The 26,476-nt window shown below is 39.7% G+C and overlaps 1 protein-coding gene across 2 annotated transcripts in view; it reads left to right on the forward strand.

Moving 5' to 3' along the window:
- Positions 1 to 2,699: 2,699 nt before the first annotated feature.
- Positions 2,700 to 26,476, forward strand: part of PKP2 (plakophilin 2) — an 81,700-nt gene continuing 57,923 nt past the window's right edge. Inside the window, exons 1-3 of one of the 2 annotated variants that reach the window (XM_004390249.2) lie at positions 2,700 to 3,038; positions 21,560 to 21,672; positions 22,235 to 22,932. In XM_004390249.2, the coding sequence (XP_004390306.1) occupies positions 2,816 to 3,038; positions 21,560 to 21,672; positions 22,235 to 22,932 (1,034 nt within the window). In that variant the 5' untranslated portion in view covers positions 2,700 to 2,815. The remainder of the gene's footprint in view (positions 3,039 to 21,559; positions 21,673 to 22,234; positions 22,933 to 26,476) is intronic. The other variant, XM_012559668.2, reaches the window with a different exon arrangement.

A 26,476-nucleotide genomic window follows, 5' to 3' on the forward strand; every position in this document is an offset into this window, starting at 1 on the left:
AAGGAATTGTAGCCTCATAATTCAGTTATCTGTTATTTACATTCTACTTCAACATTCCTGTGGTTTCACTTTTTTTTAAAAAAGTCGGATTTTGTTGGTAAGTGAAAAGCAAAAGAAAATGGAAAAATTTTCAAAACTGAACCTAATATTAAAAAGTAGCAGACGGTAGAGCAGCCAAACACCGCAAAAGTATTCAAAGCATTTTATTTCCATGCTTCAATCTGTTGGCTAGAAGGCTACCTTTAACAGTTATCTCAGTGCTTGCTTACAATTTGGGAAGTTGGCTAGGCAGCTTTCCCAGGAAACATGGAGGACATGATAGGTCTCGCACTCTGCTGGAACAGAAGCGTATCTAGACAACTTTATGGGGCACAATGCCAGAGTCTGAATACTTCTTCACTCGGTAATTAACTGTTGCTATTGCAATAGGATTCCCACCCCAAAGGGATCCTTTTAATGATATGTTTATCTTATTTTCAAAGGGATTGTTCTACTGAATCACTGAATTCTGCAGGTATTTGAATATTTAAAAATCTTATTTTGGTTTAGTTTTTTTCTTTTTTTATTTACAAGGAATATTGCAGTGCTCATTAGAATATCTACAATACATGATATCCATGTGACTTTCAAAAAGATGATATAAGGTTACCAAAAGAGTTTGAAAAGTTAAATAGTACCAACAGTTGTTGAACACTCATGTACTGAGTGCTTTTATGCACAATTCATTCAACATATATCTATTGTCTACTGTTTGCACTATTCTAGGTCCTGGAGACTAGCAGTGAACAAAACAAAAATCTCTGCTCTCTTGGAGAGAAACAATCAACTACTACGCATGTAAAACATAAAGTATGTGTGATGATGAAAAGGACCATGAAGAAAAATTAAGCAGAGAAGGAAGACAGTGAGTGACTGTGTGTGTCCGTGCGTGCATGTGTGTGTGAAACGTTCCATTTAAATGATAAGTTGACATATGATCAGAGACTGGAAGCAGGTGAAGGAGTCCAAAAGTGTATCTCTGGGGCACATTTGTTAAAGAGCACTGAAAAATTCATTGAACATTGAAATTGGCTTCCAAAGCAGCAGACTCCTGGGCTGCCTGAAGAGGCTTGGGGATGATGAGGGGGAAAAGAAGAACAGGAATGGAGTTTGTTGTTAGAAGTCTCTATAAGCACTTTCCCTTCACCCTACCCCTCTCTTTTCAACAAAATGGAAGCATCAGTGTTGAATGTTGACATCTGGCTACATACTTGAGCTTTACACAAGATGTAATTTACCTAAAGACTGCTCCTCGAGGGATGAGGGAGTTGCATCCAAGACCTGCCATCCACCTGGTTCCCACTCAAGCAGTATATTCCACATGGCTTTAGCAATGTGATTGATTGTCCAGGCTTCTGTCTCCTTGATTTCTTCTACACTCCCTAGTTCATGTAAGAAGGGAGGCCATATACCTATGCATTAAGCGCTTTAAGGGTAGAGGGTATGGATAGAAAAATAGGTAAGGGAGAAACTGTGCTCTACACCCACTCCAGACCAGAGTAAGTGGAGTTTTGCAGCAATTGAGTGATTTGAGGGAAAGTAAACATACAAAACCAAGCAATCAAAGGGAAGATTATCTTAATACTGGGGAAAGATGTTCTTCTTTCTGCCTCTGAAGTCCAAAGAGGAAAATCAGGATGAGTGGCTTAGATTGTAGACTTTCAGGTCAAGGACCCATTCTGTTGAGCTTAGCTCTCAAGTTCTCAAGAGTCAACTGCGTGTAAAACATAATTAATGGCATGATAAATATAAGTTGTGGAAGAGACGATTGAAAGTCAGAGGCCCCTTCCACGGACCCCCTACAAACAGCCCGTCAAAAAGAGGACTCAATCAACGTTAGTTAGCAGGGCTATTATTAAAAAGTTTCACCTAGTAAAAGGCAGTTCTTCCCTTGCGCCTCTCATTGCATTTTCTGTGTGGGTAGTGTTCGTAAAAGCCGAGTGGGTGAGCGAGAGCGCACTGGGTACAGTTTGTGTATTTGCAAGAGAAAACAGAAGCTCTCAATGAGGAAGAACATATGTTTCTGGGACAGCATCTGTGCAAAAAGTACAGTCCCTAAGTTGTATTAAGGGGGAAAAAACTTTTTTGAAAAGTCTTTTATTTCACACACGTCATCTTCTTGGCAATTTTTCCTTCATGCTGTCCTTTCTCTAATACTATCCTAACCACATAGTCCTTTCTCACCCTCGGGTGCAGGAAAATCACGCAACTTTTCTAACACAGTCTGACAGAGCCTGACTAACCAGATAAACCACTCACTCGGGGATCTTCGAGGCAAGCCTCGGCCCAAGAACACAGGTGACGCTCCAGGGCGCACCTGCCTGGAGGGCACCTCCTCCTGCAATCAAACGGAAATCACCTCTTTTCCGAGCGCTGGGCGAGGCCGCGCAATACAACGATAGCGGGCGGAGCGCGGCCCTGGCAGACAGGCCTCGAGGTGACTCCGAGGGTGTGCGCGACCCCAGAAGGTTCGGGCCCTCTCATCGCCTCGGTGAGGGAAGGCCCAACTCGCCGGGTGACCCCGTACCCGCTCCCGGGCCCGAGTGCGCGTGCCTGGCCGGAGCCGCGCCCCCTGCCCCAGGAGAGATTGGGCGCGAGCTCTCGAGGCCGCACTCCCCAGGCCCGGACCTCTCACCGGCGCGGAGGACAGACCGGGGGCGGGGCCGGGCCGGGGCTCAGGCGGTGGGGCGGGGCTCACGCCTGCGCCCCCGCCTCCCCAGCCGCTTCACTCTCGGGTCCTGCGGCTGGCAAGCGGCTTGGTTGCCACTCAGGCCCCATGGCAGTCCCCGGCTCTTCGGCTGAGTGCGGCTACATCCGCACCGTCCTCGGCCAGCAAATCCTGGGGCAAGTGGACAGCTCCACCCTGGCTCTGCCCTCCGAGGCCAACCTGAAGCTGGCGGGGAGCAGCAGCTGCAGCGGCCAAGTGGCCAAGAACCTGCGGATCCAGAAGCAGGTGCAGCAGACCCTGGCCCGGAAGGGCCGGAGCTTCGTGGGCAACGGTGAGTGGAGCCCCGGTGCCCCTGTGCCGCCGCGACCCTGCCCCTCAACCTTTCCCCGGTCTCTACCTCACCCCTTCCCGGGTCCCTCACTCACCCCCCTCGCCCTGTGGCTTGGACTCGCTGCTTCCTGAGGGTGCGGAACCTGGAGTTCGGCCCACCTGTTGCTCACGGTTCTTTTATATGACCCATTGCGACTCTGCACTCAGACCGGCTTAGCTGGAGAAAGCACTATTTTCTCCATATCCTCTTACTCAGCTTTGTCATATCTGTATCTGTGTATGTTAAATGCACATATATCTACGTCAAAGAATTCAGTCCAAGATTTTCACCCCTTATTCAGCCAGCCCTCACCCAACCGCTCCCACCCCTGTCTGGCAGGCGGGGACTTAATCTGGAGACTCAAGGCCTCTATAAACACTTTGTAGTTCTATTCAGAATTATCATTTTCCTGAAGGAAGGTGCCATTCGCTTTTATTAGACTGTTAAAGAGTTCATGACCCCCATAAATACTTGAAAAAAGAAGACCTACAAGAATATAAGACCTGGCGCTCCTCAAGCCTGTAAATTGGGATTGCGCTGCCTCGCCCAGGTACTTCAGGGCGCTCCACCCAGTGTACCGGGGAGAGTGTTTGGTCTAGGAAGTGAACAAATTGGCTAGGAGGCTTTGGGCCGGGGGAACAGCCACACCACCCTGCAGACAGCTGTAGGGAGGGTAACGAGCTCCGAGGAGCAATCTCTAAACTGCCACCCCCGCCCAGTTCGAGCGCCCAGGGGCAATCTCTAAATTGCGCCCCCTCCCAAATTTCAAGATGAGTAAATGATGATAGTGGTGACGTGTCTGCAGAAACGCCTTCCCCCCTGTTGTCCGGCTGCCTCAGTCAAGCACCTTGCATATTTGTGGCACCTCGGAATCCGCACCTCCTCCGGCGCCACCTTAGAGTTGCCCCCCTCTGCCCCACCCCCACCCCGCTACGCCGCTGCCCAGGGAGGAGAAGGAAGGGGACTTTGGCCAGGCCCACAGAAGCCCCGCCTGGCTCTCTCCCCTTCACCCGCCACCCCCCACCCCGTTCTGGCGCCGCACGGTGGACACTTTTTCCAGAAAAGTAGACCCTGAAATAAAAGGGGTTAAAAAACTGTGTTAGTGATTGATAGGGGAGGTGACAGTGGAAGAAGATGGCAAGCCAGTTGTGAAAATGAGAGAACATAATGTATCATTTTCTCCCCTAGATAGAAAGGTGATCGAAGTGACACTGTAACTTTTTTTAGTTTTTTTTAAATTTTTCATTATAAAAGTACTGTAGGTTTATTATAAAAGAATAATAATAAGAGGAAAGAAATTGAGCAATTAAATTGGGGAATCAGTTTTCTTCTTGTAGTGTTTACCTGTTTGCTAGGAAGTAACTTGGGCAATGGCAAGTTACTTGCCATTTTGTTCCCCATTAGGGAAAAAATAAATGCTATCAGATCAGACCACAGATTTAAAGCAACAAAGACTGTGGGAGACTGCACTGTTGGCAATTTGTGTAGAAGCATCTTAAAGGATTAGGCAGTCTGCATTTACATACTCAAAAGGTAAATAAAATGATGTTTAATGATAATAGCTAACTTTTTTTTGAGTCAAGAATTGGGCTATGTCATTCGTTAAGTAATTTACATTTTCAAAAAACTTGTGAGTAGATATTTTAATTGCCATTTTACAGCTGAGGAAATTAAGCAGTTAAGTAACACTAAAATTCCAACAGACAAGTAAGTGACAGAGCTGGTATTTAAACTCCAATTAAACATTTTGGTTATTAATACAAAGTGAGATTTATTAAACTTTTAAGTCTCTGGGGTCCTGGGTGGCTCAAATAGTTTGCTCTAGGCTACTAACCTAAAGGTTGGCAGTTCAAACCCACTCAGCGGTGTTGCAGAAGAAAGGCTTGGCGATCTGCTTCTGTAAAGACTACAGCCAAGAAAAACCCCGTGGAGCAGTTCTACTCTTGTAACACATGGAATCATCATGAGTGGGAATTGACTCCACAGCAATGGGTTTAGTTTTTTGTTTTCGTTGTTGTTTAACTCTCTCTGGCACCTCTGGTCAGTCCAGCCATGCCTTGGCTAATTTCCTTTTATACCACATTTCCTGTCTCCTCTGCATTTCCTGAGAATCTGAGCTGACTATCTTTTGATTTATCTAAGGTGGATGTTAGCCAAAGATAAAATATTTAAAGTAAGACTGAGAGTAACTCTGCCATAAACCAAAAAACTCAAACCAGTTGCCAAACCCCTTGTGTTGCAGAGTAGAACTATACTCCATAGGGGTTTCAAGGCTGTGACCTTTCTGAAGCAGCTCTCCAGGCCTTTCTTCCAAACTCTGCCAAAGTTTATTTAATTCTTTACATTTCAGATACCTTTGACCCTGAGGAACGAGCTTTTAAAAAAGGCTTTAGCTTTTCCTTAATGGTTTCTTTGTTTTTGTTTATTGATGTTTCTTTTCTTTTAATGGAGCCCTGGTGACACAGTGGTTAAGAGTTAACGACTGCTAATGAAAAGATCGCAGTTCAAATCTACCAGTTGCTCCTTGGAAACCCTAGGGGGTGGTTCTACTCTGTTCTGTAGGGTTACTGTGAGTCAGAATCAACTTGACAGCAACAGGTTTGGTTTTTTGGTTTTAGTTTTTCCTGAATGTATTTTTTTGTTTGTTTGTTTTTGTTTATTGACCTTTCGTTTCTTTTAATAATTAATAAACTTTCTCTGACAACCCCTATGGAAAGTAATAATCCCCTCTCTCACGCTCCTCTTCCCCCCATCTTTCCTTATCCCACTTGGCTTGCCTTTATGTTCTTCCGTGGCATCTAGCACCATGGTCACATATGGTCTCTCTGCCCCCACCAAATGTAAGCTCCTTGATGGCAGGTTCATAGTATGTTTTGTTCATGGCCCAATATTCAGTGCCTGCAGTGGTACCCAGCACATACTGAAAGCTCAATAAATTTTTGTCAAGTGAAGAAATGAATAAATTAACTTCTACCTATGTCTGAGAGAAGCCAGAGGGCTTAAATTTGCCTGCAGCCCTTAACTATAGGAAAGGCCCCTTTTTGTTTCACCAAAGCTGAGCAGAAATAAATTTCTGATGGTGGAATTTTAAGCACCACAACTAGCAAAGTGAAATAAATAAAAATGTATTTAATCTGTAGTGCATTGCAACAAAGGACACAAACATTAGTAACTGTAGGGCACATGTATCTTGCCTTGGGGTGTGTGGGCTGCCATGGGGTAGGAGACAACATGATTAGATTGGGAGGACAAAGAAGATGGCATATTGGTTCCACAAAGGACTTCCTTTCCATTGAGACTTAACATCTATTCAGCTAAAGGATATGAACTGTAATTGCCTTCAGAATCCTGTAGTCGTTCTATATCTACCTTAAATGTAGGCACTAATATTGGGAAAGTTCATCCTCAATTCTGAATGATCCCAGAACACCAAATCTATAAGCCCCCTACCATTTCCCTCTAAATAAAGTTGAGGTGATTCTGGGAGAGTGGTGAAGGCTAGACAACACAGAATTCCCTCAGTACGAGAAAGAAAAGAACCTAAATTTAGATTTCAGAGACTAGCTAAAGACTCCAGGATGACTGAGACCAATTTTGGACCAGCAGAGTCGTTGTACTCATTCAAGCTATGCATTCGTAGGTCCAGGGCCAAACTGGAACAAAACCAACTTCCTCTGTTTGGGGGACACATAGGATGCACATGAGATATTCTTTCTTGTCCTATGAGAATGACCAGCCAGGAAGGGCAACCAGACATTGATTATTCAATAAATAGAGGGAATGGAGCCATGAACGCAAGGAAAGAGAGCACTATTGAGCATCTGCTATGTGCCTAACCCTGTTATACAATCTTGACATGTTTAGGTTTCATTATATTCCTAAAACAATTATATGAGATAGATATGGTGATAGATTTTACATATGAAGAAACTGCGGCCCATGGTCACACAATTTACAAGTAAATATGCTTAAATTTGACCTAGGCCTGTCTTTCAACAAACTTTTATTGGAAGCTTAGTCCGAATCCCTTGTATGATCTATTCTCTCTCTCTCTTTTTCTCTCTCCAACGTCATGTGGCGGTGGCTTAGTGAATCTAACAACTATCAATTGAGTATGTTCTTCATGCAGGGCACTGTGCAGGCCTTGAATTAAACACAGACTCTGCTTGCTTTAAAGCAAGGATTTTAAAGTCTGAAGAAGGAAGCCTCTGTCTAAAAAATTGCAATACCAAATAAAAGGTGGTAAGCAATCCAGAAAGACAGCTAACACATTATGGAGTTTGGAAGTGTATGTTACTTCTAGATGAAGGGAATTTTGGAAAGCTTCATGGAGGATTTCTGATCTCAAAAATTCAGTAGCTTTGGACATAGGGAAGTGGTTGGAGGAAGAGCCTTCTAGGAAGGGAAAGCATGAATATTTCACAGTTCACAGAGTTGGTTTGGTAGAACATAGAACACTATGAATGGTGCTTCTGCCCTAATGTTTAGGGCAACTATTTGAGTGGGTCTTCCAACTAAGGAACAAAGTGTTTGAAATATTTTAATTACAACAGCAGCTTCCCTGCAAGCTGAAATGTCCTCAGCAGCCTACACAAAAGTACAAGTCAGGCAGAGAGATAAGGCAGCAAACAACACCTACTGACTTTAAAGCCTCAGTTTTCTGAGTCTCGAAAAGGAAATTAGCTTCCAAGGAATTTAACATTATCGCTCCATGGAAGAATTATCAGGGGTGGTTCGTGTGCACTGTTTAATTAAGATTCTTTGGAAAAGCCTAGGGGGTCCATGATGGTTGTGAGTATTGTTTCAGTTATTTCTTTATTACTCTTATGTCTCTAAAGTTCAAACAGATGAGCAATTGTTGAAAACAGTACTTGTCTGGAAAGGGTCCTATAGCAACACAAGAGAATCCAGGAGGAGACAACCCTGGTGGTTACTGCTGGAGAATTCTGGATTGTTGACATACCTGTGAGATTGAGGCAGCAGATAATCTGTTGAAGACTAAAATCACTGATGTGTTGATGAATACCTCTCAAGGATCTTTAACTCTTCAACTTCTTTCTAATGCATTTGCATGGGTGGGTGGTTTTTATTGCAAATCACTCAGTGACTTTTGATGTTATTTTAAACTCTGAACATTTTATAGTTGGCTGTAACTTCTTGGGGCAGGGATTGGGGGGGAATTACTTAGCAGCATTGTGAAATGAATCTGTATTATAGGGACTTTTAAAAAATGTGTTTATAAAAGTCACAGAGAAGACATTTAAGAATTGCCGGTATTATTAGCTAAGTGAAAAAGTTATAAGTTCCCATATCCTACTTACTACACTTGCCTTGAAAGTGCTACTGCTTTACTTATTACACAGTCTCCCCCTGGGGTACCTAAGTAGGAAGAAAGTCATATTTAAAATCGTGTATGCAATGCTTATAAAACACAGTGAACAATATCCTAGTGAAATGTACAACTTCTTTGGAAATCTGCCATAAAAACTTGAGGCATGCCATTTACTTAGATGGCTTCCCTGGCCAAGCTGCTTTGAATATCTGCGAAAAAAAGCAATTCTGGAAAGAGGACTGACATTTGGCTAAAGGTAGAAAAATGAGCAGCTAATAGGTGTTAATGAGGGGAAAAAAAGTAGATATTGTTCAAATGCTATATGAATTCTTTGTCTGCCAAAAAGGAATTTCAGGAATGAAGCAATTCTGGGAGCAAGGTGACTGACTGGTGATCCAGAAGGGAAGAGGGGCTGGGAGGGGGAAAAAGAGTTAATGTTGGGGTGACAGGGACATGGCCAGCTGCTCTGAATATAAGATATTAGTAGTGCCACTGGATTTAATATACCTCCATATCTGCCTAATACAACCCATGGGCCACTTTTTGTTCAGTTCTGGTAAACTGACTGCAGTAAGTACAAAGAAAGTATGTGTCTTTTTTTAGAAATTCTTCCAATTACAATTAAAGAAAATAGAATGTTAAAACTGTGATTATAAAAAATAAACTTCACACTGCTAGAAATGGTGAGAACACATGTTTTATGGGTGAAGTTCAGAGTGAGGGTGTGATAGGAATGCCTCAGAATCATTGAAACTGTATGAAACCACAAAGACCCAGAGTAACAGTGTTTGATTATGAAACTGCTTTGTTCTGTGTGTCACAGATTAGATGCAGGAAATTACCTTAAAGGGAAGAAAACTATTCACTCTGGCTTTTAAAGAATCCATTAATGTTATCTATACCCTGTGCTAGTGGTTCCAATCCTAGGAACAGACTCATGATATTCTAGGTGTCTGTTGTTCACATTGTCTCATTCTTCTGAAGTGTTGCTTTTGTTATTGGCTTTAAAAACTTTTTTTCTTATATATTAAAATAAGGCTATAATTATTGACATTGTGTTATCTTCAAATATAGTTTAACATTGATCTTATACTAAGATAAGAATTTAATTTCTGGTCTAACCAATAAAAGCTATTCAAGATCTTTGATTTCTTTTTTCTTTTGTGAGAGAAAACACATATTATTAGCAACCCATCTATGATATTAATGGAATATAACAAATATGTTGCTAAAACCTCTGGATTTTATAAATCAGACCTGGCTAATATAGTATATAATAGATCATATGGTTCCAACTCAGATGACATTCAAGAATTTTAGATTATACAGTTCTGAGATAAATGTTGGACTCCAGCTGTTTTGTACATGTACACAAAGGTATCAAGGCATAAATACCATATATTCCCCCTGGGAAAGTAAACAGTAAGAGGCAGCAATGAAAGTAGAAATAGACAATAAATTAGGGGAACATTTATTCTACTAGAGTGAGCCACCTCACTCCCTTTACTTATTAGTATAAACAGAATTTCAGGTCCTCTTGTAATAGAAATGTTAAAAAATCTGTTTTGTATACTTTGAATAATGCCATTAATGTCGATTGCTTATTGAACATAAACAGTTGTAATGTTCTTCAAGTTCTCTTTTAACAAAGACCTTGGGAGCCCAATATGTAAACCCAGATAAAAATGCGTATTTGGAAAAAACCTTGAGCATTGGAAAACACAACTCACCATTAAAAGAACCTACACCTTTATATTCTTGAAATAATTAGCTTTAGGCTTAATGGTATTAATTGGCCAAAGCAATCATAACCAAAGTTTGGCAATTCCCTGATTTCCTGAAGAAAATGTTGCCCATTAGAAACTTAGTAAATTATCTCCACTAAATCTTAAATCTAAGTAACACCTACGTCCACTGGGGCAGTATGGGAGAGAGAATCACATAAGGATTATTGCATCTTGATTACTTTTTCCTTTGAAGGAGGTTAACAAATGGGTATTTTAATTGAGAGATAATATGAACTTACTGTAGACCATCAAAATATTGCAGATAATAGACAACTTCACAATAATAGTAGGGAACTTCAATACCCTACTTTTAATTATAGACAGAACATCTAAAAAAAAAAATCACTAAGGACATTGAGAACTTGAATAAAACCATAAGCCAGTTGGACCTAACAGACTGTCCACCCAGCATCATCAGAATGATACACATTCTTCTTCAGCACACGTGGATCATTTTCCAGAATAGACCATATGCTAGGACACAAAACAAGTCTCAACAATTTAAAAAGACTGAAATCATACAAAGTATCTTCTCTGATCATAACAATTTGAAACTAGAAACCAACAACAGGATAAATAAGAAAAAAAAAAGTACATGGAAACTAAATAATACACTACTAAAAAATTATTGGGTCATAGAAGAAATCAAAAGTAAAATTAAAAAATTCCTAGAATCAAACAAAAATGAAAACACAACATATCAAAACCTTTGGGACACAGCAAAAGCTGTACTCAGAGGGAAGTTTACAGAAATAAATACCTACATTAAAAAATAAGAACGATCCAAAATCATTAACTTAAACTGACAACTTGAACAAACAGAAAAGGAAGAGCAAAAGAAGCTGAAAGCTACCAGAAAAAAAGAAAAAGAAGTAATAAAGATCAGGGCAGAAATTAATGAAAATAGAAAAACAGTTGAAAGAATTAACAAAACCAGAAGTTGGTTCTTTGAAAGAATCAATAAAATAGACAAACTACTGGCTAGATTGACAAAAGAAAAAAACCAGAAGAGGCAAATAAACTAAGAAATGAAATTGGCGGCATTACAACAGATCCAACAGAGATAAAGATCATAACTGATTACTATGAAAAATTATACTCCAACTAATTTGAAAACCTAGATGAAATGGACACATTCCTAGAAACACACTACCTATCCAAACTAACACAAACAGAGGTAGAAATTTTAAACAGACCCTTACAAAGGAAGATATTAAAGATATCATCAAAAAACTGCCAACAACAAAAAAGCCCAGGACCAGATGGCTACACTGGAGAATTCTACCAAACATTCAGAGAAGAGTTGATGCCAATCCTACTCAATCTCTTCAAAAACATAAATGAGGAAGGAACACCACTGAACTCTTTCTGTTCTTTCTGTGAACCCAGCATAACCCTGATACCTAAACCAGGCAAAGATTTCACAAAAAAATATCCTTTATGAACATAGATGCAAAAGTTTTCAACAAAATTCTAGCCAACAGACTTCAGCAGTGTATCAAAAAAATCATAACACCATGATCAAGTGGAATTCATACCAGGATCACAAGGGTGGTTCAACATTAGAAAATCAATCAGTGTAATCCACCACATAAATAAAGGAAAAGAACCATATGATCCTATCAATCAATGCAGAAAAGGCATTAGATAAAATTCAACACTCTTTCCTGTTAAAAACTCTCAACCAAATAGGAATAGAAGGGAAATTCCTCAACATAATTAAAGGCATATATGCAAAACCAATAGCCAACATTATACTCAATAGAGAAAGGCTGACAGCCTTCCCTTTGAGAATAAGAACAAGACAAGGATGCCCATTATCGCTACTATTATTCAACATTGTATTGGAAGTCCTAGCCAGAGAACAAGACAAGAAAGAGAAATAAAAAGTATCCAAATCAAAACGGAAGAAGTAAAACTGTTTTTATTTGCAGATGACATGATCCTAAACACAGAAGACCCTAAAGATTCCACAAGAAAACTGCTGGAACTAATAGAAAAATTTAGCAATGTTACAGGGTACAAGATCAACACACAAAAATCAGTTGAGTTCCTCTACACTAACAAAGACTACTCCGAAAGAGAAATCAAGAAAACAATACTATTTACAATAGCCCCCCCAAACTGATAAAATACCTAGTAATTAACCTAACCAGGGACATAAAAGACTTAGACAGTGAAAATTATAAAACACTACTACAAGATACTAAAAGAGACCTACAAAAATGGAAAGACATCCTGTGCTTATGGATTGGAAGACTTAACATGGTGAAAATGTCAATTCTACCTAATGTGATCTACCGATACAATGCAATCCTGATACAAATCCCAAGAACATTTTTCACTGAAATGGAAAAACTAATGACAAACTTCATGTGGAAAGGAAAGAAGCCCCAAACAGCCAAAGCAATATTGAAGGAAAAGAACAAAGCAGACCTCACACTCCCCAATATCAAAACATACTATACAACCACTGTAATTAAAACAGCCTGGTATTGGTTCAACGACAGACCAGTGAAGTAGAATTGAGAAGTCAGAACTAAATGCAAACATCTGTGTACAGTTGATTTTCAACAGGGGGCCAAAGTCCATTCAGTGTGAAGAAATAGTCTCTTTAATAAATGGTGCTGGCAAAACTGGATATCCACCTGCAGAAAAATGAAATAAGACCCATACCTCACACCATACACAAAATCTAACTCCAAATGGATCAAAGACCTATATGTTAAACCTAATACCATAAAATTCCTGGGAGAGAACTATGGGACCTAATATTTTTTAAAAATAGGATAAAAAACACTACAATAAATGCACAAATAAAAGAAGACAAAATAGATAAATGGGACTTCATAAAAATTAAAGACTATGCTCATCAAAAGACTTAATTAAAAGAATAAATAGACAACCCACAGACTGGGAAAACATCTTTGGAAATGACTTATCCGATAAGGGTCTAATCTCTAAAATCTATAGAAAACTGCAACAGCTCAATAACAGAAAGACAACCCAATCACAAAATGGGCAAAGGACATGAACAGAACCTTCACTAATGAGGACATCCAGTCAGCCAACAAATGTATGAAAAGATGTTTACGATCATTAGCTGCTAACCCCTGTTGCTCCTGAGTCAATTCCAAGTCATAGCAACCCTATAGGACAGAGTAGAACTTCCCCATAGAGTTTCCAGGGATGGACTAGTGAATTCAAACTGCCAACCTTTTGATTAGCAGCCGAGTTCTTAACCACCCCACCACCAGGGCTCCCACAAGGCAAACCTACAGTGAGATACCATCTTACCCCAGCTAAAATGGCACTGATTAAAAAACCCAGATAATAGCAAATGTTGGTGAGGATGTGGGGAGATTGAAACCCTTATCTGTTGCTGGTGGGACTGTAAAATGGTACAGCCACTATGGAAAATGGTATGGTGCTTCCTTAAAAAACTAGAAATAGAACTACTCTATGATCCAGCAATCCCACTCCTAGGTGTATACCCTAGAGACCTAAAAATAATGACACGAACAGACATACGCACATCTATGTTCATTGCTGCTTTATTCACAATAGCAAATAAATGGAAATAAGTGAAGTGCCCATCAACAGATAAATGAATAAGGAAATTGTGGTACATACATACAATGGAATACTATGCAACTATAAAGAGCAATGATGATTCCATAAAACATGACATGGATGGACCTGGAGGGCATAATGCTAAGTGAAATAAGTCAAGCATATAAGGACAAGTATTGTATGATCCCTCTTTTATGAGAAGACAGGAACAGATAAATATAGAGAGATCAATGTTCATTGGTGGTTACCAGGGAGAAGAGGGGGGAGGGGAAAGTACACTTGTAGATACTTGTTACGTTGGTGATGAGAAAAGTGGCACCAAATGTGGATGTAGTGAGCACAGCACAACCAAAGTAAAAACAAGTGTTCAAGCACATATGGATGGGTATTGACACAATTAAAGAGAACGTTGACAATTGTGATAAATGAAACTAATGTCAGGGAACAATTTGTGTGGAAATTGTCAAATGAGAACCTCACTTGCTCTGTTAACTTTCACCAAAAACTAAATTAAAAAAAACAAATAAATACACAAGCCATACAGATAAAAGAATGGCAGTAAATATATGTCACCCAGATATAGAATGAATCTTTCCCAACGAACACAGTAAGCTTTTCTCAGGAGGAAAGAGTCTGCTTACATTTTGGGGGAAGGGATTTGCCTTGCTCTCCATATTCCCAGAATGACAGAGAAACATTAGAGAGTATCTGAACATATTCCATCCATCCCAAGACAATAGCACATATGCAACTACCTCATCACATTTGACTCCACTGTAGTGATCCACAGAATAGATGTCAACCTGAAGAATTAAGAGCAAACAATTTGTTTAACTGGGATATTTGAATGTAAATAGAGATATGACTAACAATTAATTTGTCAAGTACTCATACAGGACTGTGCCAGAAGTGATAGTATAAGACATGACTCCTGATGTCAAGGAGCTGAACATCTACTTGGAAGATGAGACAGCTTCTTCCTACTTTACACTCTAATCCATTCTCCACATAGCTACTAGTGGGAATTTTCTAAAATCTCATCACATGATTTCCCTATTAAAATTTCTTCAGTCTCTTGGTGTTATCTACAGGAGTAAAATCATCATTTGACATGGCATTCCAAGTTCTTCATGATCTGATGCCTGCAACTTCTCAAACTTCATCCCTATCTCCCCATCCCCCACCAAGCTGACAGGTGGAATTTATCTTGTTTGGTATTCCTGCACCTCCCCCTACCCCCTCCACTCCTCCCTTCTCTTTCCCTGGTTAACTCTTCACCTTCCTCTCAAAACTCAGTTCTGTTTTGCCCTCTTATAGGAAACCTTCCCTCACTCCTCTTCTCCACCTCATACTGTAGAGCGAGATCTTGAATGCAAGTAGGAGAGTTTGATAATTGTGAGTCACAGAAGATGTTTCAGCAGGGGAGAAACATGAAAAATGCAGGGGTTTTGTGAAAATGTATTTGGCAGAGGTATCAAGAGTAGGTTTAAAGGAGAAAGCACAGTAGCCATGAATCAGTTGGGAAGGAAGAGATTAGTGAAAATATAATGACTTGGCAGTGAAACTATAATGAGGCAAAAATAATCATCCATTCATGAGTTTTATAAATTCACATTTTTTACCATTAATTGCATCATTGTGAGTCTAATGTGATATTGATCATTGCAGTTCTAAAGTCTTATAAGTAAATTATTATGGGATGTCTCAACAGATGAATTGGCAGGGATGTCAAAGTAAGGAGATAAGTTACAGAAATTAATAAATTTAGAAACCTCCAGGATGTATCTACTTACTACTTCACCAGTATGCTGAGTTACCAACTACTCAAAATACATGATATAGATAGATGCAATATAAAAGGGCCTTTTGTGTGTATTTTTGTGGTTATCTAGATATCTATAATTTGAGGATCGTCAAAAAATTTCATAAACCGGTGTATCAGAGAATATTCCTCAAACTGCATGAGGGGTTCCTGAAAAATAAGAACTACTGGTAGCTCATTGGTATACTGTGTGAGTCATACAGTCATTGGCGAGTCCACCACTGGCACATGGAGCTTGTGGCCCATTCTCCCAGGAGAGCTGGTTTGTCCCTCATCTACTTTAGTTTGTAAGAATGCATTGCCGTGTACATTTCCATGTACACCCAATACACTGAGTTATTTCTTAAGGTTAATTCTGTAAGTTAACTTGTCACAATGAACAGCACTGCACATTTTTCTGTTAAATTTTTAATAATGCAAAACATTAGATTTGGATCTGCTTTTAAAAAAAACTTTCCACCATAATTTTCTAAACCAGTAAATTTCATTCATTTTCCAGCCTGAGCAAGTACTTACCCAGGCTGTATGCAAGGTATAGAATTGTGGGTTCCATAAATAACTGCTAATTTTTAAGGGGGGGGTAGGGAGTGAGAATAGAACAAGATTATTTTTAAAAAATATAAGTCCAGGAAATGAATCCTCTGTTACATGCCCACAAATGCAAGTGAAAAACCACCCAACTCAGTGATACTGATGTATGCTCTTGATGGATCCTCATTCTTTCATGTTTTCCTTTTAAGCTCCTAATTTTATTAGTAAATGACCTTAAGGAGCCCTTTAAGTATGAATTTCTATATAAATTCCTTCTAATAAGTTTCAAGATGTCATGCTCCACCTGTAATAACATGCCTCCACTTTTATTCTAATGGAAGAAATTGAGTCTAAATCTTTAAGATCTGCAGAGAAGGAGAGCTGTTCCCTCCCAGAGCTTGCTGTAGAAAGACCAAATACAGAAATACGATAGCTTTAGACTTTCAGGCTCTGTTTCCAGCAAAAAGCTGATTGTGAGTCAACTGAGTGGAAAGGCAACTACTTGTGGTTGTTAGCACAGTTGAGTTTAGCATTTAAATCAGTATTATTAGTGAACATCTGCTGATTTCTATTCATATATTTATCTGTACCTGTTTTTATAGGAACTTCTTCTAATACTTTCATCCTAGAAATTCTCCTTTTAGAGCTCAGTGTGAACCAAGTCACTTTTTAAACCATTCTCATAGTGTTGGAATCTTGAAAGAAAAGATACTTTTCTGAAAGTGAGTGTTACTTTCTTCTCTCTCATAGAGGCAGGCTATAAAACAGCTTTATTTGTTTGTTTAACATTTCTTTATCATCTACTAACCATATACTATAAGGGAAGATGTCGTTAGTTTTTTAGAGTGTGCTCATCAATACAGGTAATGGAGTCAGTATAGAGCCTTGTCAGTTTGATATAATAAATATTAAATTTAACCAATTAGTTAATTAAGCTGCTCACAAACCCACAAAGAAAAAACAGTGATTATGGAAATCCATCTAGTATTTTTAACCCTAACAATAATCTGTTATTTTGGATAATACTTGCGTAGCTATCCAGAATCAAACATATTTTCTCGTTACAGCTACTTAGGTATCATGTCATTCAGATGTAACATTCAGACCAGAAAAGAGAAAAAATTATATTGTCTTGTGGGTTAGACCTTGTCAGTCTTCTGAGCAATTTGGAATTCTTCTACCATGGAATCCAACTCCCCATTTTCTCCCCTCCCCCAGCTTATTTGAGGAGAGAGGGTGGAGTTCTTAAAGTTGTTCTACAACTACGTACTTCATTTCCTCTAAAGTGGGCTCCATAAAATGTCCATGGTGTTCTTAGAAGAAAAGGTTTGGGTAATGTTGCCTGAGTCAATATTAATTATTCCCTAATAAATCATCACCTTCCTTAGGGAACATCAAAAGCACATTATGCATTAGGCAAGTGAAATGAATGGCTGAAAAGTTATAATAATGTCATAGTGATCCTCCATGGCTGGTTTGATCAAAATCAACCAGAAAAAGTCAAATTTAACACTGCTGGTAAACTTAACAGAATAAAAACTCTGAGCTACAACAGAGTGTATTACACCATACATACTAGTTCAGCCCTCTCTCCAGAACAGATTAATTTATGAAAAAGTGTGAAAACCAAGTTTTTGTGAACGAAATTCTATTTTTAAAACCATATCTCATTTTTGCATATTGCTTTACAATTTTAAAAACATTTGAATATGTGCTTTCTCTGGCAAACCTCTCGCTCAGCAACCCTGTTACAGGGAAATGAGGCTTCTAAGTGATTTGTGCACTCAGAAAGTGGTAGAACCAGGGTTGAAGACCAAGTTGACGGATTTCTTTGGCTTACAGAAGATACTTACCTCCTTTTGTAAAATAAACAAACCCTTTGAAATATAATCACGTCCTAATTTTTCTTGTCAGTGAACCTAGATTTTCATGTTGGATTTATTTAAAGCAGGATGCACTTGTATTTATATATATTTTTTAGTTTGTTTCCTTCTGTTTTTGGAGAAGGATGTGACTGAGTTATATGTTCAATACAGTAGTCATAATGTTATATATTTCCTTCTCTGCTTGGACAGAAAATAAAGACTTCTTTAAAGAGATAAGTTTCTATCCTGATTAATATTTACCTTTTTTTTTTTTTTTAAATTCCACACAGTCCAACATTTCTTTAAAATTGTAGAACCCAGCTGCTAATTTAATTTGCCTTTTATCCACCATCCTGATCTCAAACTCGTGACTCCTTAGGCAAATTAATCTGCAGTATTTGTTGTTTTCTATTGGTTTTTTAACCAGAGAAACCATATATTGTGCCAACTACAAGTTGAATGTCGTATGTCACATCTTTTCTTATGTGTGTATTCCTCAGGAAGAGAGTCCATGGTTTAAACAACTATCTTTTTTTCTTTCCTTTTCTCTTACCAACAACTAACTACCTTGTAGTTATTTGGGGAACAATTACACCAGTCTCATTTCATTCATGTGAAAACTAAAGGAGAAGCTTCCTTATAAGGAATTATGTGAGCCAATAAAGACTTAATATTTACAAAATATTTGGAGTTGCCCAGGCAGAGGTTCTAGAAGAATGATAGATTGATAGTTTTTAGTCCTTATATAAAAACTTATGATAATAATCCCTCCAGGGTTTTGATAAATGACAATTTCAGAAAAACCACCATCCAAACAACAAAGAACAGCGGAAAGGGGAAACCAACCCTGACTGTTAAATCTCTTTGCAATTTAAAGCAAGTAACTTAAAATTCCCTATTTGTAAATGTCACAAAATATTGTAAAGAAACACATATAAGATGCACTGAGCTTCTTAAAGGAGGGTAATATTGAGATGTAAGGAGTTTGTGTAAGTTGCTTTAAAAAAGCCTAACCCCAGCAACGACCAGAATTAAACATTTTACTTCAACAAGCCTGATAATAAAACTTACTGATTATCTATCTTGGTAGGATATACTGTTCCACTTGGGTCCTGTCAAAAGATTCTTACACATTTTAAAACTCCTGGCAGGAATCTCAACCTGAAGATGGGAGTGGCCCTCTATTTGCTGTTCCATAACCTCTACCTGCTCTAGGAAGTAGGAAAAGGGTAATGCTGCAGGTGATGAAGGGCTAGAGGGCCCCCACTGCAGAACTCTTGCTTGTATTCCTAAAATCACACCCTTTCATCATCTGCCATTTTATTATAGAGTAAGAGGAATTAATGCTTCCAGCTACCATCTATATATGACCATTTAGTGTTTTCTCATTATAGATTGCCTCTGACTTTCATATATTCAGTTTTCATACAGTGTAAAATTTTGATCATTGATACCCCAAACTTTTTTTAAACAGTAAATTTGGTTTCTTGTATATCAGCTGACTCATAAATTTCTGCCAGGCCACAGTCTTTATAGTGAAGATTTCTGGTTTTCTGTTGTATTGGAAGGGGGGTCAAAACCCATTGCCATCGAGTTGATTCTAACTCAAAGCAACCCTATAGGACAGAGTAGAGCTGCCTCATAGGGTTTCCAAGGAATAGCTTGTGGATTCCAACTGCCAAACTTTTGGTTAGCAGCTGTAGCTTTTAACCGCTGCACCACCAGGGCTCCGAAAGGGGGATTTTAAGCAGTCCCCATCTCTCTTCCCCCCTCTTCTCACTCCACTTCTGTGTACTCCCCCAGTGCTAAGGTTGCCAGACTCTTCAAGATTAGAGCATGGACGTTCCCTGGATCTATCCAGTCTAGCCTTCTTTCCCCCACCTGCACAGCCCCTGCAGCCCTGCCTCCCTGTTGGCCTGGGAGTGGTGGATGGGAAGGAGACACCAAACAATGGGTGCAGTGTTAGGGACTAAAGTCAGCCTAGGCTGGAGCCTCTCAACCAGGCTTTGACAGTTGAGTCCTCAAGGCCTCTCACAACTTTTGCTCCGGGGAGGTCTGAGGAGAGGTTTCCTTTCATCCTTTCAAGGTCCACATGCCAGGCATTCTCTCTCATAGAGGTTAACAACTAAAGGGCTGCCTGACCTTTTGTCAGCCCTTGTGGAGAAATCAGCCTCCTAGAAAAGGAGATGCCTGGTTCAGCTCAACTTCCCTGGGCCTTAGGTGACAGCTACAAGCTGGCAGCTCCCTCCTCCAAGACCCCTTGAGGCCTGAAAATTGTTTGCCAGCCAGATGCTTGGCTCCAGGAAACAAGGACACATGCACAAACCATAATTTGGGATTGATTCATACTTTTTAGCTCTCTGGCAATAACAATACCCATCCCTCCCCCAAAAATAAATTACGAATTTATTGTTAGTCTTTTGAAATTTCAACTTTCCAGCAATTTGTTGGAAAAGCATGTTGGTATGATCCAACTCTGTTGGAAAGGGACTACCTGTGCTGTTTTATCTACATCTTTCATGAGTCTCTGAAGCCTAGAAGAGTTAATTGAGTCTCCCACCACCACCACCACCAGGATTTCTAAAAGAATGCTACATGACAGAGAGAAATTTTGGTTGAAGTTAGGGAGCTAGAAATTACCTAGGTTATGGAGCTCTTTGATTATTTTAATTAGCCTTTTTTTTCCTTTTAAATAAGGAAGAGAGATTACAAAAGAAGAAAAAATGAAAAGCTGAGAGAAGGATAAAGAAGATGAAGAGGGACACAATTATCTTCTACCACCGCTCTCCCCTCCTCAAAGGGAACACTTTAAGATGTATGACACATACATCAATTGAGAAGCCGTGTAAGCCCCACAATTGAGCACAGAGGGTACCTCCTACTTAGTGTTTGCATGAGAGTAGGCTGGCTGTTAGACCACCAAAGAATGAGCCACGTGATTCCACAAACCCAGTAATTTTTAGTGTGAAGGTTGATTTCCTCTACTGCCTAACTCTTGCGTTACCCAGTACCTCAAACCCAGCCTTGACCATTTTTAAGTGGAACCTTTTTCAAGGTTTTGACCTTACTGACCCACCTTGTGGTTCATACAAGCTGCCTTATCTGGAAGTGTTGAGTCACCATTACATTTATTGCCTACACGTACTTGTTAACAAGAAGTTTCTGAGATCCTGCCCTGGGAGCTGATTTCTCCTGCTCTTACTTGAGAAACTGAACTTTATAGAATGCATCACCTAAACCAATGAGTGCTTCCCAGATTCTTCAGATTCTTCAGCATTGTAACAACCAAACATTTTTGGATTTTTGTGAATCCCCTTTCTCTTCCCTTTTCTCAAAACAAAAAAATTTAAAATTAGACTTTTATTTTGAAAAGTTTGTAGAGTATGTTGTGATAACCTTTGATTTTTTTTTTTTTGCCACATCCAAGATTAAAAACCCTACTATAAATCTAAGACTTGTTTTATTAGCCTAATTAATTAAATTTAAAAGTTCAACATACTATTGTTATAGTCTTTAAGTATTGATTGGCCCACTTAATATACTGAATTGTTTTCATATATGCTTAATTGCAGGAAATCTTCATCGAGCCAGCAGTGTTCCTGAGTATGTCTACAACCTACACTTGGTTGAAAACGATTTTGCCACAGGGCGTTCCCCCGTTGCTAAAACTTATGACATATTACAGGTAGGATATCAAAGAATAAAACCCCAGTTATCAGATTACCATGAAAACATTTTCAAACTTCCTTAGATTATTTTCTTAATGTTTACCTGTTCCAAGTATTACCATTTACCAAATGAATTATAAGAAAATGGATTTTATGTGAACACCATGGAAAACTAGAAACTTTAAGCAGTATCAAGTCCTAGTGCAAATAAACCAGAAAACCAAACCTGTTGCCATTGAGTTGATTCTGACTCAGTTGGAATGAGTGCAAATAAATATGACCCAAATAAACCAAATCTTGTTTGATTAAAGTCTTTACCCAGAATGGGACCAGCTTCCCTATCTGAGCCAGAGGAACATACATCTTGTTGAATAGTCCTGGAGTAGTTGTTGTTGTTGTTAATTGCTGTCGAGTCAGCTCCAACTCAGGGTGACTTTATGTATAACAGAATGAAACATTGCCCAGTCCTGAGCCATCTTCATGATTGTTGGTATGTTTGAGCCCAAAGGAGTGATTGCTTTTCAGTAAAGACAAAAACTGATGTATAGCTCATTTAAACTTTATTTCTTGCTTGTACAGGCAGGAACAACAGCCACCTATGAAAATCGTTGGAGGAGAGGAACTGCACAGTACAGTTCACAGAAGTCGATGGAGGAAAGGTCGTTGAGGCATCCTTTGAGGAGACTTGAGATTTCTCCCGACAGCAGTCCTGAGAGGGTTCATTATGTGCACAGCGATTACCATTACAACCAGGGAAGCCAGGCTGGGCACACTTTGCGGCACCAAGAAAGCAAGAGATCCACCCTTCTCATGCCACCAAGATATGCTCGTTCAGAAATTGTTGGCTTTAACCATCTCGGTGCTGTGAGCAGACAGCGCCACTATGACACTTACCAAAGACGATACAAGTACGGGTCTGTTAACGATAGTGTTTTTGATGGCGTTCCTGTCAACCCAGCAGTGCTCACATATCCCAGGCCTGGGACCAGTCACAGCATGGGCAACCTCTTGGAGAAAGAGAACTACCTGACTTCAGGGCCTGTCACTGGGCACATAAGGCCACTGGTGCCCCTGCAGCCTGTCACCCAGAATAGGGCCGCTAGATCCTTCTGGCATCAGAGCTCCTTCCACAGCACCCACACTCAGAGGGAAGCCGGGGCCAGTGTCGCTGCAGATTCAAGTGGAAGGAGAACGCTCATGACCATTGGCCAGGTGGCAGCCGGAGGAAGTGGGAATTTGCTTGCAGAGGGAAGCACTTTCACCGACTCCCAGCCTGGGTAAGGCCCCTGCTGAATCTGCAGTTCAGTCAGTGCCAGCACATTCTGTTCCTACCGCCCTTACAGTGTGAGTTGGCAATTCTAGGTGGGGAGAAAGGCTTCCAGAGATAAGTGATTAAAATAATGACTTTTTACACAGCTGCCTAATTGACTTCACTTCAGGGAAAAGGTCCAAACTACCTGCTCATATGGCAGCTTTGTGGGAGAAATATGACATTTCAGTCCATCTGTTCCAGATTAAATGCTGGCTGGAGAGATGTCTACCCCTAGGCTATATGAAAGTCTGCTTTGAGCGATAGCAAACTCCAAGTAGACCAAGAAATGGATAATTTCACACATTTTCTCAATAATTCCTTGAAATGAAGGAAAAAGGCAAAAATACTTGCTCCTGGTGCTAAGAGTGAACCTCAAATGCTGTTTTGATAACTACTACCATAAAAAGACGATGAGAGCGAAGGAAAGGCAACTGATTTGTAGATGCCTATTTCCTTTCTTTGATACTTGAGACCTTTATTTTTCATTCTAGTATCAAAATTTGGAGAGTATTTTTTGGCAACTGCTGAATAATGAAAATAATTGAACTTTACAAGTCATTCCTTTGTTTCTCCTATTTACTTTATGGCTTGACTAATTTAGTTTTTGGAACTTAACTCGTGTTTAAGTTTAATCTTGGACCGCAAATTTTATAAACTGAGGAATGTTGAGAAAAGGATGAATGATTAAATCAGTATCCCCTGAAGTAATCTAGTGTCATTATGGCAAAATATTAAATATGTGATTTTTGTTGGCTTTCTAAAGTTGCTTAATGAAAGTTATTATCTTTCATTATCCCTTTAAGTGAAATTGTGCAGTGATACACACTGACTAGGGAGGCACTGATGATAAATTACTTTCCAAAAAGACTTTTGGCCTATTTTAATCTTAAAGCAGGAAACATTTTTTATGAAGCAAAATTTGCCGTGAGACTTCTACCATTTCTTATAGAAAGCAGATATTTCAGCAATATGGATACACTTACAAAGAGGAAAAATTGCATGAGGTAATTATGGAGGGAAAAGACAATGGAGGCTTTTAAAGTAATAATTCAAAATTTATTGAATGCCTCCTATATTCTAGAATTTGTGCTAGGCACAGTTTTAATAAAATGATTTTAACAATAACAAAACTCTGTTACCCAATATCCTCCATCAACAGGCATCCTTCACTTCCTCCTTCTCTATGAGCTCTGTCACTTACCAATTTCTCATCAACCCATTGCAATATGGCATCAGTCCCCACTGTTTCACTGAAACAGCCTCCCAACAAATGTACTGATTTACAGCCTAAGCTTTATTTTTACATCATAAGCAGACACATATTCTAGTTCTTATATTATTTAACGTGTCAGCAGCATATGACACCCCGTCTATGAAATTTTCTCTTCCCTTGGTTTTCAGGGCACCACCCTCTCCCGATTCCCTCTCGCCCCTCCAGCCATTCCTTCTTAGTCTTTTTTGAATGCTTCTCTTCTGCACACCCAATGAAGTTGTCTTCAGTCCTCTTCTCTTCCGAGTCTTTGTGCTCTTCCCAGGAGGCCCTATGTCCTAGTACCTATATCTTTATGGTTTCTAAAGTCTAATCCTCAGCTTTGTCCTCTCTACTAAACTCCAGACCTGCATATCTAACAATCTCTAGAACATCACATACTGAATATATCCTAAACTAAATTGATCATCTCCTCCTACTATAGTCCCTCCATTTACAACCCTGAGAAGCATTCTTTTTTTTTTTTTAATTGTTGTGCTTTAAGTGAAAGTTTACAATTCAAGTTAGTCTCTCATACAAAAATTTATACATACATTGTTTTGTGACCCTTCTTGCTCTCTCTGTACTGTGATAGCACACTCTTCCTTTCCACCTCAGATTTCCTGTGTCCATTCAACCAGCTCCTGACCCTCTTTGCCTTCTCATCTCGCTTCCGGATGAGAGCTGCTCACTTAATCTCGTGTATCTACTGGAGCTAAGAAGCACACTCTTTCATGAGTATCATTTTCTGTCCCATAGTCCAGTCTAATCTTTGTCTGAAGAGTTGGCCTCGGGAATAGTTTTAGTTTTGGGCTAACAGAGAGCCCAGGGGCCACGTCTTCCAGTGTCCTTCCAGTCTCAATTAAACCATTAAGTCTGGTCTTTTTTACTAGAATTTGAGTTCTGCACCCCACTTTTCTCCTGCTCCATCAGAGACTCTCTGTTGTGTTTCCTGTCAGGGCAGTCACTGTGGTAGTGGGGCACCATCTATTTCTTCTGGTCTCAGGCTGATGAAGTCTCTGGTTTATGTGGCCCTTTCTGTCTCTTGGGCTAATACTTTCCTTGTGTCCATGGTATTCTTCATTCTCTTTTATTCCAGGTGAGTTGGGACCAATTGATGGATCTTAGATGGCTGCTTGCTAGCTTTTAAGACCCCAGACACCGCTCACCACAGTGGGATGCAGAACATTTTCTTAAAAAACTTTGTTATGCCAGTTGACCTAGATGTCCCCTGAAACCATGGTCCCCAGACTGCCACCCCTGCTACTCTGTCCCTTGACATGATTGGTTGTATTCAGGAAATTTCTTAGCTTTGTTTTAGTCCAGTTGTGCTGACTTCCCCTGCAGTGTGTGCCGTCCTTCCCTTCACCTAAGATAATTCTTGCCTGCTTTCTAGTTAGTGAATACCCCGTCCGTCCCTCCCCACCCTTGTAACCATCAAAGAATGTTGTCTTCTGTGTTTAAACCTTTTCTTGAGTTTTTATAGTAGTGGTCGTATACAATATTTGTCGTTTTGCAACTGACTAAGTTGACTCAGCATAATACCTTCCAGATTCCTCCATGTTATGAGATGTTTCACGGCTTCATCGTTGTTCTTTATTGTAGTGTAGTATTCCATTGTGCGGATATACCATAATTTGTTTATCCATTTGTCCATTGATGGGCACCTAGGTTGTTTCCATCTTTTTGCTATCGTGAACAATGCTACAGTGAACATGGGTGTGCATATATCTATTCATGTGATGGCTCTTAATTCTCTAGGATGTATTCCAAGGAGCAGGATTGCTGGATCATATGGTACTTCTATTTCTAGCTTTTTAAGGAAGCTCCAAATCGATTTCCATAGTGGTTGTACCATTTTACATTTCCACCAACAGTGTATAAGTGTTCCAGTCTCTCCAACATTTATTATTTTGTGTTTCTTGGATTAATGCTAGCCTTGTTGGGGTGGGATGGTATCTCATGGTAGTTTTGATTTGCATTTCTCTAATGGCTAATGATCGTGAGCATTTCCTCATGTGTCTGTTAGCTGCTTGAATGTCTTCTTTGGCGAAGTGGCTGTTCATATCCTTTGCCCATTTTTCAACTGGGTTGTTTGTCCTTTTGTTGTTGAGGTTTTGCAGTATGTTGTAGATTTTAGAGATTAGATGCTGATCAGATTTGTTGTAGCCAAAAATTTTTTCCCAGTCTGTAGGTTGTCTTTTGACTCTTTTGGTGAAGTCTTTTGATGAGCATAAGTGTTTGATTTTTAGGAGCTCCC

Source organism: Trichechus manatus, unplaced genomic scaffold, assembly GCF_000243295.1.
Source record: "Trichechus manatus latirostris isolate Lorelei unplaced genomic scaffold, TriManLat1.0 scaffold00292, whole genome shotgun sequence".
NCBI lineage: Eukaryota > Metazoa > Chordata > Mammalia > Sirenia > Trichechidae > Trichechus > Trichechus manatus.